Below are 13,252 nucleotides of genomic sequence, written 5' to 3'. Positions count from 1 at the left end.
TTTCAGGAGAATGAAACACTATTTTCCATTTTCAAAGCAAAATGTTCCTATTATATTTTTCAGTTTGGGTAAAAAACACCATAACCTTGTTTAGAAAGTTTTCTAGGGAAAGAAGTAAACTTATTTTTCCATATTATGCAATCTTATAGTGGCTTTTGTGACAGAGAGTGAGGGAGGAAGGCAGGCAGTCATATACATCTTGCTGAGTTTAAAATTTTTATGCTGAGGTTTTGATTTTCCACCTCCTTTGAGTCCTGGTGAGTGCTCAGGTGCTAGTGTGGGAGATCAAGGAATTTCGGTTCTTCTACTCCTGGATTAAAGCATTTTTTCTTTGAACTCAAAATTAGCTCACTACCAGACAATTGTATCGCATGATGATGTGGATAAAACAATTGGCAAGAACTACATTTTTGATTTTATAAAATGCCTCTGGTAGAGACTGGTTTTACTAACTCAGATGTGCTTAAAGCCACACAGGTGCGAATGATGATTTCCTTGCACAAATGGAAGAGTGAGCCGGCAGGGTATGGAACGATACTTGGATGTGAATGAGACCTTGGGAACGCTACAGGCCACCAGGGCGACGGCTTCCTTCCCTTTAGGTCCCCACCAAGTAGTGGCTGGGTGGAATTAAGGAACAGTTGATTTGTGAAGAGATGTGATCTGGGGAAGACCTATAACTTAACCTTGGACCTTGACAGCTTTATGGTAATTGTGTTGTTTCATTTGACCATATCAGCAATGTAATTACCTCTTATCTATCTACCTTCTCTCAAAAAAAAAAAAAAAAAATCAAACTTGAAAGGAAAGACAGAAGGTTTTTCTATTTGGCAGTGGTTGCTATGTGTTCTTAACCATTTTGATCAGGTCTGGTAGTGACTGTATTAAATGGTTCCAGGTCATGATTTAAGATCCCACAAGAGAAATTAGATTCTTCAGTTATGATTGGGCATCAAAGGTCATGAGCCCCATAGGAGGAAAATGATACAGAACAATCAGTGTCTGCTGAGGTGAAATCCTGGTGATGTAGCCCTATTCAAATTGTTATAGTTTAATATTGTTGCTATGTCCCCTCAATTGCAATACTTCTTGCATTCTTAGATAATGAATTCCATAAAAACAATTGCAATATTTGAGGCTGAAAATTAAAGCAAAGCTGAAAAATTCTGTGAGATTAGCAAAATATTATATTCGTAAATAACAAAACATACAGATAGATGTATATACATAATAGAAAGGTTTCTGAGAAAAACTTCCCAGGAGAAGACTGACCATTAAAGTTCATATTATTTCTTTGGTTTGTCTTTGATCATCCTGTTCTTAAAGGAACTTCAGTAAAGATTGCAAGAGCTTTTCAAGTTATTTGAAGAATTTGGTTAGAATCTGTACTGTGCCAAAATCTCTGTGCCAAACTTATTTGGAGGTTAGATTACTGATCTCCAAATACTCTACAGTTCAGATCTTCTATTGTCAGTACAAGAGGCAGAGAAAAGTCAAAGCCAATCTATCCTAAGACAGCTACTTTGTAGTTCACATGTTAATTCTTGGTTATTCTTATGGTCCATACTTTTAAATCTTTAAGCAACTAATGGGCGTTGGACCCCAAATCTTTAGGTAACTTGTTAATTTTCCATCTGTTTCAGTCTATTGTCAGTGATTAGTTTGATATTGTATTTTTAAGAATGTACTCCTTTTCTGATCCCTGAGCATATTCAAGATGAGCATGTATATTGCAAATAATATATTTCACACTATTCTAAAGTACTTAGCTAAGAGGCATTTGGCTTCTCATATCTAAGAGTCAGAAGTGAGATTACATGTAAAAGGTTGCCAGGATTAGATCAGAAAAGGTGATATACTATAGAGGATTTTTGCCAGTTAGCTGCAGGACCAGATAGAGACAAGGGTGCCCTGGGAATTACAAACGCAGCAGACAACAAACCCTTGCGGGCAATTGATTTAGAGGCAGTCAGGTTGAAAAAGGAATTGGCAGAAGACTGGATCAGAGAGATCACTAATGGGATGTAATGCTTTTCTAGCTAAACAGTTCAAATCCGTAACTGATCTACCATGACCAATGTGCTTTTTGATGTAGATGAAGTAATTGGCACTGTAGGTAACGGGTTGGATTCCCTCACCACACCTGACTCTAGATGCTCTTGGTGGCAGTGGGAAGGAGGTTGTGCGAGACCCTACCACCGTGACCTTTACTGTTTGCATCCAGCTTACCAGCTGTAAAGCTCCTCTAACAATTACAGCACTCTGCTTGGAAAAAAAGTGGCTGAAAAGGCAATTAAATCAGGAAGGAGCTGTGAACTCCATCATCACATTGTTGTAATAGTTGCTAAACTATGGATTAATCCAGTTCAAGTATATTAAGCCTTGAATCAATAAGCATTGAATGCATGCTTAAGTTCCTCCCTTGCTAAACATGCCCTTAAAGTTAATCACATCCTTACAAGCTTTGAAGAAACATTGCTGTTCCATAGATATTTGAAGAAGTGTTGGTACAGGAGCATGAAGTTATTTAGTGTTGCTAAAGGAGCATGAAATTATTTAACTCTCCATGCCCTTTTCTCCTCTGCTCTTCCCATCAGATTAGACACAGATTTCATGCTCTCCATTAAGGAAATAAAAACTAAAAATGAAAACCAGGTACCTCGATCTGTTTATGTAGAAGGCTAACTTTGAACCCTCTAGCTTGTGGAGACTTACTAGTTAGAATCTTTAAAATTCAGAAGAAATGACACTCAAGATTTACTTATTTCTGTCAGAATAAAATGTTAATAGCTGAGGTTTGCCTTTTGCTCATTTTCTGTTTGTAATCCTTTAATTAGTATTTGGCTCCCATTTGCTGGTGTTTTAAGAGTTAATAAGATAAAATCCTGTAAAAAAAGACCTGAAAAGTAGTAAGAGGTAGAAACATGGATGCTTTTCCCTGTGAAAAGCTTCATGAGAAAAAAGTTCCTACAGGAAATTTTGAAAAATTAAGAAAATGCTTCACTTTTGTATTGTGTAGTGTTAGTGATACACTGAAAAGTAACAATGTTGCATGCTTTGGTACTATTACTCTCACCCACAAAGTAGTACTTTCACAATTCACAGTAATTCCCACTTAGGGGGATCCAGTATTGGAATCATTTAAGAAAGTATAAGAAAGTATAATAAAACCTATCAAAAAGCTTCAGACTTTTTTTTTTTTTTTTTCCTTTGGAAAGCTTAGGGCCTGCCATGACAAAGAGAAGTATAATTTAAAAAATAACAAGAATGAACTTTGCTGTAGAAATGAGTGAAATAGTTCATTTTTATGTAACTTTAGTTTCTTTTAAGTAAGAAGAAAAATTGGCAGGTTTAAATAGTAAATCTAATTTTGGAAGTAACAGTAGTTTTTGATGATGTTTAGTGTCAATTCAAAGGCACATTGAGCCAGCATAAATATTTTGATGTGAGACTCTGTCCCTAATAATGTCATTTACAGGGTTTAGTGCCTTCTGGAGAATTCTGGTTCTTGGACAGCAGCATATATGCCAACTCCTGCTAATAATTGTATTAGTAAAAACAAAGGAAATAGAATTTCCTGGAGAAGGGTTTTAGGAAGAAGGAGATCAGATTAGCTTCCTAGATGAAGGCTGCTGAGTTACTGGAAGGATTTAAATAACAACAAAGAGAGATGTCATAGCCAGAGAAACTGCCTAGATCTTCCAAAAATGGTGCCTGCGAAAGGTGATAAAATCCATTTGGTCTGGAAAGAGAAAGCAAAACTGGTGTGTATGGCCATTACTTGCGTGTGTAAAGATAGTTAAGGTAGATATGTAAAGTGGCAGACAAAGGAAAGAGCATAAGAAGCTTGTGAGGACAATGAAGTTTGAGAGGCAGGAATGAAGGGAAGACATATCTAATAATAGTGTGTGTTTAACTGTTTATCTCTCATTAAGGAAATAAGCAGCTCAGAAAATAGTCGTAGTTAACTTACAGCAATTGCGGTGATGCTGTACCTTCTGAGACATTGCACAGTCAGCATTTCTGGCACACACTTAGTTATGGGTTTTGAATGGATGTTTGACATGGGCTTAAATCTACAGCAGAAGTATCCTTCTTCCCTACGGAGCTGGTTGTTTGGGAGTATTTTAGAAGGATAGTTGTTCAGTTCTTCATGTACTTCTGTCCTGCAATAGCTGGGTGAATTTGGTTTGAATCCTTCTACCATTATTTGAACTACAAGTGCCAATCATGGATCAGGGCTGAATTCATGTAAAGACTTGAGCATTAATTAGTGTAACAGATTTGTTTTTTATTTCTGTCCCTGACTCTGTAAATGTGGTAAGTTGATCTTTCTGCCTCAATTCCCCCAACTATTAAAAAGTGTAAAATAAGTTTCCATGAAGGTTGCATGATAGGTTTGGTGCTTATATATCTTGCATTAATCAGTCTTCAGAAAAAAAATGTGTACAGTGCTTGGAACAGCAGCTAGCCCCTACATTTTCCATTCCTGGGAGATCTCTGACCACCAACTACAAAGCTGTGTTTATCCTCCTTTCGCTTTCCTGTGCAAGGAGTTTTGTGTTCCTTTCTGTGCAAAGGCCTGAGTTCATCTGAGCAAAAGGAGGAGGGGAAGTATTCCCCATTCCATAATGGTCTATAGCTTGTGTTTAGGGTACATAGCTGGGGAATGGGAGGTGTCAGTATGGACTTACCCTAAGGAGAAGATAAAGAAGGTAGTAGGTACCTAGCTTCAAGGGTCTTCCTGGGAATGAAGGAAAAGGACAGAAGAAAGGGTAATGTCTCCCTGCAGCCATAAATGCTAGGGAGGAGCATGCTGTGCAGCTCCCAGTGGTTAATGTTTCTATGTTGGATGCATGCAGGTTGTTAGATGGTTCCCTGCTCAGCCGCCTCAAAGTTTGTGTTTCCTCTGCATTTTTTGCTGCAAAGAGAGCTAAAGGACCCACCGTGTAGGTCTAGATTCCCAGACACCTAGAAGCTAGGCATTGCAATTTTCACTCTTTTATGTTCCCTTTAGGATCTAGTCCCAAATGAGTTGATAGAGTAACAAGTGTCCCAGTCCTGTCCACCATTGCACTTCAGATGTGTTATGAGCAAAGTAATAACTCTACCTGCTTTCTCTTTGCTTCAAGGCGCTAGTGAAGTTGGCCTGAGCTTTGCTCTTACGTAGAGCTGCAAGTGCTGGCAGCAGCCGACTGCCATTGCGACTGTGCACCTCTGGCAGTGGTGCGCTGCTGAGCTGTGCCTCTGCAAAGCATGTGCTGCCTCCACAGCCTGAACATCCACTGGCAGGGAGTCTGGAAAGGGCAGATGAAAGGATTTTGGGTAAGAGATACAGGAAAAACTGTTAAGCCCAGATGTTCATCTGTACTGAAGTCTGGAGAGTAGGGACCCATCTGCCATGGCATTGTAGGGCAGGCTCCAGTAACACTGTTCAGAGTTTCCTAGAGTTCCCGGAAGACTATTTGCTCATTTATTCTGACTTTACCATGTATTTACCATGCAGCTTATTACATTTCTCACAGTATGCCATGGAGATGGTTAGGTCAAAGTTTGGGTTAGCTTACAGTGTGTCTGTTCTCTGTCTTGGAGGTTAAACCTTTGTACACTATCAGCAGAAAGCAGGGGGTACAGAAGGACCACTGAAATCTGAAACGAGACACCTGACCAGTTCCCAGGCTGACTGAAACTTAGACTCTGTCAGTACTGTATTATGTAGGAAAGGACTATTATGTAGGAAGGGAACCAAAGGAGGACCTCTACTTCCATCCCCCATGTACAACCATCATGTATCTGGAAATCCTTCACTGCCTTTGGTAACACTTCCCTATGGCACTGAAGAATGGTTTTAGACATTTTTTCTGCCCACTGCTGCAGTCTTTTCCCTATACCTTAGATAATCTTTTCTTTCTATCTATCTGGATGTTTTGCATAGTGTCTCTTCTGCTACAAGTATTTGTGCCAAGAGAAGACCTGAATGAAGTAATTGGTCTGCTTTGTGCCTGAGCCACGCAGGCCTGCATCCCTTCGTGCTGCCTTGAAGGACCCCTGCACGTGACTGAAACGCCAGAAAAAGGGCAGCCATTCCTTGCTACTTCTGTCTGCCCAAGTGCGTCCTGTTAAATAGCAGGCCTTGCAGCAAGCCTGGGTCGTGCTCTGCAGCTAAGCAGTAAGTAACTAAAGCTCCAAGTGTCCTGCTAACGGAGCGTCACCGAGCGTAATCCAGGACCTGACTCAAATCGACAAGGACAGGTTGGCCTCTGAAATAATCTCTTTAAATAGCAGCAGCCATCTCTCAAAGTCATTTCCCCTCCCCCAGCCAGAGTTGGAGAGCTGCTGACAGCAAGTCGCCCACTGCTTCGCATCCCGGGCTGGCACTTCTCAGGCAAGTGTGCCCATTGCCTGCAGTCTCCCCGCTTTGCTTTGCCCCCAGAATTACAATGAATTTTGCAGCACAGTTTCTCTACTCCAGGGTGTTAAAGAACGTAATGCCCAGGGTCTGCTCCAGGGAAGATGAAGACTACGATCCTTTCTGGCAAAGGTTGGAGAATATTGCTGTCTGACGTAGAACTAGAGTGCTCCTTTCTCCCCTGTAGGAGTCATGGTCAATCCCCAGGGTCCACCCAGGGCCAGACCTACGGACATCACTTCCCCTGGACCCCTCCTGCCTCGTTATGGTGCCGTAGTTGGAGCTTTGCTTCACCTCGTTGTTTACGTTGTCGCTGTGCTGTATAGGTAATGCTTTCTTTTTCCTTTCCTTACTTTCTGAAAAAGGAAATTGTTTATAATTTTCCAATATTTCCCAAGGTTCTGTGGCTATTCCTGGAGTCATCCACTGGCAGCAGTGGAGCTGTGAATACTCTAAGCCTGTGGAATTCAGCTTTTTACTTCGTCATGAGTACTGCATTTGAAATAAGCCTGGACTGGCCAATGGACTGCTGAAAGTTTATCTTCATGTTGTCTTGAGACAGTTTATGCCTATATCAGATTTTGTTGTTCACAGGTGTTCTACAGTTATATTTGTTCTAGTTTTTATGGTCACCTTGAGTTACTGTGTTCAGGCATAGATGGTGCAGAGGGAAATCAGGAGCCTTCTTGTGCCCCTGCAAAGCCCCAGCTGGGGCTGTGCACTCGTGTGACAGCTGTGTTTGCGCAACCTCTCTCTTCACCTTTTCCAGAGTTGTTTTCTCCCTGTGTTTTATTATCTGGACGCTGCTGGCAAGATCGGAAGCTAGAGTTGCCACATGCCGTATAAACAAGGGGTCATTATCATTTGCTGCTTGCTGCAAATAGTTGCATATGTTTGTAATATTTAAGAACATAAATTGTTTCAATGGGCTCAGTGCTGTTAATGAACACTCGTAAAACAGGCAGCTTGAGTGAAAAGATACCAGAAAGGAAGAAAAGATCCTGGTCATGCAGAAAAACTGGCCTGCCCAAGGTCGCTCACAATGTCTGTGGTGAACCTAGAAACCTAAACCAGTCTTTTAATCACAGGACCATTCCCATCTCTGGTTTAGGTTATGTATTTTTTCTTTTATTACAGATGAATAATGGAAATGTGTTAATTGCAAGAGAACTTCTAAATTCACCATAGATTTAATTTAAAGACGAAGAAGGGTTAATTTTTGAAGAGTTTAACTGACAAACTGCATGAAGTGTTTTATGCTGATCATTTGACATTCAGAGATGTGCAAATTCTGTAAGAAGAGGTTAGAGGGATCTGTCTGTTCAAGGGACGCTTGGGAGGTGTTGCAGCAGAGATAACCAGGAGAGGTGACCTTTTGAGTTCATCTTGCTTTCAGATTATTTTTTTCCACATTATGTATTTATCATCGGACACCTAGTTGTCATTGCCAGCAGTAAGCAGTAACATTTTAATACTGTGTATGGAAGACTGGCAATACATTGTGACCACAGACGCACGCAGGTACAGTGCTAGACTCAGTCTGTGGTAAATCTGAGTTACTGAAACTAATGAGATATTGTGTTGGAAGCAATAATGCATCTTGGTTGTCCCCTGCCTGAGCCTGAGCTGTCTTTGCACTCCTTGCTGGTATAGGACCACACAGTCTCGTTGGGCCACGCTGTACACAGTGAATAGAGGTGCAAGTGCCTGCTGTGGACTCAAACTCAAGGCTTGATTATTTTGTATGTATCTACGCTGTATGGTCACAGTGGATGCATCCCCTAACGTTTGTGTCATAAAGGCTAGTAACTAAGCTTTTGTCTTATCTGTCTTTAAGATACTCTAATAAATAACACTTGGGCTCAATTCCCAGCTCTGCTATGAACTTCCAGTGAGATTTTTAGGCAAGTCGTTTTAATATGTCTGTGCCCCAGTTCCTTATCAGTGAAGGTGAGCTAATATTTACTGACTTTGTCTTTTTATTTAGAGGAAGATATTGGTGGTTCCTATGTGATTTAGGAACAATCACTTTACATAGGATTTGGGTATCTAAATGTCAGAGATGCATTTTAAATTCCCATCCTTTGACTGCCAGTGCTTGGGGTGATACTGTCTCAGATGGGTGTTTCTAAGTACTACGGTTATACAAAATAGTTATTTGAGAAACTAATGTTCATATATAGTTTTATCTTTGATCTGTTTTAACCACGTTGTCAAAGGGAGAATTTTGCTTGTCGTCTTGTAGTCATGTAGGGGAGGCTCAGATGCCACACAGTGTGGTGCCTTAGAATTGATAGCAGTGCTGATGACATTTCTTCTGATGCTTCTTGACATTTCTATCTCAACAAGCATTAATTTTTCCATCATCTCTTTCATAAGGACCAGCTTGCACAAGCTGCTGAGACACTTGTAACAATTGCTGCTATTGCAGCATTTGGGTGTGCTTGGGGCAGAAAAATTAGAAGATGACTGGGAGAGGTCAGTGGGGATTTTGCCAAAGTAGAAGAGCTCACAGGGATTTACACTGATAAAAGCATTTGAGATAGGACCAGTGGGGTTAGGAGTTTTGGTGGGAGAAAGGACTGCGATAAATCAGTATGGTATCAGAGGGGTGCAAGAGGCACAGGCATCTAGAAGGGTCAGAGGAGAAGGGGTTAGGGACATGGAACAAGAAGGATTAACGGAGCCAGGGAGGTTCTGGGTAAAAGAGGGATGGGGATGAGGGAATGGGCCTTCTCTGTCCTCTGCTGGGATGACCTCTTCCTCCCTCACTCCTTTGAGAGAGGAGATCCCAGCCCTATTCGTATCTCCTCCGTCATAGGCCAAGCAGGAAGCCTGCTGCCAGCAGCAGACTGCTTCCTCCCTTGTCCATGACCCATCTCTGCTCAACACCTTGAGCAATGAAGCAGCAGTGATTTTAAAGGGGGTCACTTTTTGCTATAGTAAGTATTTCCAAGTTGCGGGAATAAGATCTGAGCCCACTTATCCAGAAAGCAGATAACAAGCAGGTCTAAAACCTTATGTTACCAATGTCTGTTGCACAGTGAAAGGTGTTCAGAGAGCCTGAAGATGATGGCAGCATAAAGACATCAACATAAAACCCCCCAACTCCCAAAACATTTAAAAAGTATGGAAAAATCCAGATATAGAGTACATGTGCACATGTGTGTGTGGCAATGTATTTAATTACAGGCTAATCCCAAATCATTGGGATGTTTTGAAGTGGTACTCAAGCTTAATGCTAGCCAGTTTGCACTCTGCCACTGCTCAGTCCAAGCTGTGTATTGGAGTATGAAATACTTGTCTTGGCTTAGACCTTTGAGGATGCTAAAAAGCAATACAGAACTTACCCGGCTGGCAACCCCTCTGAATGGCGTGTATGTATGATGGTGAACGCAGATGATAAAAAGTGCTGTGGAAATTACAAAGAAATGCTGAGTTTTCAGTGAGAATGTTTTTGTACTAAAATTTATTTATTCTCTCTTTTGGCTCTTGAACTTCTCTTATCTCCTTCTGTGAAGGAGCACAATAGCATTGGAACAAATGTCTATAATTCCAACATCATTTCTGCCTCAAAATGCATTGTCTTGACTCATTTTGCGAGAGAAGCTGCCTAATAAGCCAGATGCTGGCTTTGGGTATGTCTGCAAATCAAAATGCCGTAATGGCAACACTGGGTCAGACCAAAGGACCATCTATTTCTGTATACTCTTTGTAGTGGTGGCCAGTAATGGGAGCTTGGAGCAAAATGTAGCATTAAGACACGTAAGAAAGATGTTCGCTATGATATACTCTTGTGGAATCTGGCAAGCAAGGGCTGAGGGGCTTCCTGAATCACAGACTGCTTCTGGAACAGTGAATTTAATGCACCTTCATATATTTGCATAATCTTTTTGGGAACCCATTTATACTTCTGGCCTTCACAGCATCCTGTGGCAAAGTTTTTCAAGCTAATTATTTTCTGTGGATGAGAGAACTTCCTTTGTTTTAAAATTCAATCTGGTAATTTCATATGATGTCCCCCTAGCACTCATACTGGGGGAAACAGTGACTAGTCCTTGCCTATTCACCATTTCCTAGACAGCTGTGGTTTTGTAGATTTTTACTCCTTCAGTTTTAGAAGCTGAAGAGATCCTGTATATCTATTTAGTCTTTTTCCATATGGAAACCGAGGAAGCCAATCTGTGTACGCTTCATCTGACTGGGACATGCAATGCCCCGTTATTGCAGGAGAAATTCATAGACCTTTCTTTTTCCTTGTAACAAAGACAACAATTCTGTGGTTTAAATACAGTATGGACAGCTACCAAACATTATCTTCCCAAATTTATTTTTGTTATTGTTTCATTAATTCATTGTTTGATTAATATTTTTATTTTATGAAACTTATTTTCCTCAATGCTATATGACTTAATGTAAAATATCACTATATTCAAGAAAGCAAATTAGAAACAGAAAAATTACTTGTTCCAAGTTCTTGCTTTTTATTGTTGTCAGAGTACATTTCACCACAATGTCTTTGCATTGGCATTGAGATTTTAAACTATATAAAGCTATCTGTTTAAATAAATTGTATTTTTTCTAGTTCCTTAATTATCCATGGTATGTCTCCATATGGATCTTCTCTTTTATTTTTTGCAGTTGTGCTGAGCAGCTGTTCTTGAAAAAGTAGGTTTATAAACTATATTTTCATGTTTGCTTTTACTAATCACTTTAAAGGTAAAATGGCTTGATATATGACCATGTAACAAAACTTGCCAGCTGGATATTTGTTTATAGCTGGAAATAAACACACTTTTTCATGAAAACTTTCCTAAGACAAACTCCTAAAAAAGACAAGCAATTCATTTGAAATGAGCCATGTTTTATAATGCGGGGGTTTATATTTGTGTTGGCTCTGCATTTTCATCCGTTGGGCATGATCAGAGAAGTCACGTGTCCTTTTTTTGTTGCACCAGCCATTAGCATCTGCATGTTTTGATGCCTGCTTTGACTGTTTCTGTAAAAGAAATTCGTGCTGAGGTGATTGCTGCAGAGTATATGAACTGTGTTAACAGAGAAGTGCATCTAGGTTATTATTTGCCTGTTTATGATGAACTAACAAGCCTAAAACCACTGTTTAGCTTGGGAGCATGAGAGCTCTCAGTGGGTCCATGGTGCACCCAGATGGGTTCAGTGGTGAAAAATGTTGTTTACTAACGTAACTGAAAAATATATCCTTAGAAGGAGAGTAAAAATACATCTGAAATAAATAGAACATGCAATAACATGATGATATTCCTTTGGGAATGAGGCTACAGATCTTTCCAAAGCCTATATATCATATTTTCCATATTAAATGCTGAGATGTTAATGTTTCAGATGTGCTTCAAGTCTGTCTCAAGCTTGAAAGTACTATGCATTTTTACATCTGTTTGACATTTTGTTGTTATTTTTAATGACTGTAAGGTGGTGACTCCACTAGGGACCTTAGCAGATATTCCCTGTTCATGGCAGCAAGAATGAGAGCAACACTGCAGATCAGGAGCCAATTTTTTTTACTGGAATTTTGATAGTAGAAAATTTGGCCCAAGATTTCTATAACTATCAAAAACTTATGGACCAGAAAAAGACTAAGAATCTGATTTACTTCCCTACTTTCTTAAGCCAAAACAAGGAAATCCAAGAATAGGGCCAAAAATCAGTATCCCATTTTGTTTTTTATATTTGCTGATACAAAAATATTTGACAGCACTAGTGCAATACATTTTTACCCTGCAGCTTGTACTTTCTAGCAGCATCCTGGTTCATCAATGGACTTTTTGTGGTTGTTTTTGGCTGTGGCTTTTATTGGCTTTTTGTAGCTGTTTGCAAAAGAAACAGGGAAAAAGTGGGAGTTTATCTCATATCTCAAACACCATTTAGTAAAAAATTTTTGACCTAAAAAAAATCACAAGTTTTTGATCTACGTATCTATCCTTTTAACCCATTTCCAACGTAAGAAATGTCATGCATTGCTAATGCTTGCCACACAAGTTAGATATATGTTTAGAGATAAGATGTATGCATCCTTCTCTTTTTGGAGTAGTTATGGGCTACTGTGATATAGGAAATGTTTTGTTTTTCCAATACATGAGTACCTGAGAGAGAACGCTCTTAGGTCATGATAGCTGTCATTTATGCAATAATCCTATTTAGTTCTTGAAACCATGGGCTGTGCTGTAACAAGCTCACTGGGAGCCAGTCTGAACTGATTCTCATTTGTTGCATTAAGCTAACTCATATGCATGAGAATTAATATTGCAAGTTTAAAATCCTTATGAAATGCTCCAGTTCCCATCAACCCTCTAGCCTCAAAGGAGCAGAAAAGCAGAAAACTGTGGAATAGGGCTACTTGATAAAGCATTTAGTTTGAAGACACAGTCTCTGCTCTTTTAGTATAGCAGCTTTAAGACGTGCTCCTGGCAAGATATTTTAATTCACAAGTGTCAACACAAACAAGTTACAAATGAGTAAATACTCCATATTTTTTTTAGAAGAGAAATGTTATTTCAGGAATTTTGGAGAGATAAGACCTTGCTACAAAAGCTTTCTTTTCTGTCTCTTGTAAAATAGACTTTTAAGGATATACCTAATAACCAATGCTACTAATATCGTACTTGATTCAAATAATAAAACCTTTTATGATGCTCATATTATTATGTGAAGTCCTTGGTGGAACAATTGAAGTGTAATAGGAAGCAGAGCTGCTGGCATAGCTTACGAGACCACAGAGAAAATGGATGCCACTGTCAAAAAGGGGACAACTGCTCAAAAAGCAGCTGTTTCTAAACATTTTTAAATTTCTTGTGGAAATGAACATAA

The 13,252-nt window shown here is 39.6% G+C and overlaps 1 protein-coding gene across 1 annotated transcript in view; it reads left to right on the top strand.

Moving 5' to 3' along the window:
* The first annotated feature begins 6,601 nt into the window (after nucleotides 1-6,601).
* LOC136992414 (L-threonine ammonia-lyase-like) overlaps nucleotides 6,602-13,252 on the top strand; it is a 31,911-nt gene continuing 25,260 nt past the window's right edge. The window contains exons 1-2 of the mRNA XM_067299511.1: nucleotides 6,602-6,735; nucleotides 11,051-11,077. Of these exons, the coding sequence (XP_067155612.1) occupies nucleotides 6,602-6,735; nucleotides 11,051-11,077 (161 nt within the window). The remainder of the gene's footprint in view (nucleotides 6,736-11,050; nucleotides 11,078-13,252) is intronic.

This window comes from Apteryx mantelli, chromosome 7 (genome assembly GCF_036417845.1).
Source record: "Apteryx mantelli isolate bAptMan1 chromosome 7, bAptMan1.hap1, whole genome shotgun sequence".
Classification (NCBI taxonomy): Eukaryota; Metazoa; Chordata; class Aves; order Apterygiformes; family Apterygidae; genus Apteryx; species Apteryx mantelli.
The sequence above is the reverse complement of the archived record's forward strand: the minus strand, read 5'-3'. Positions and strand labels throughout refer to the sequence as shown.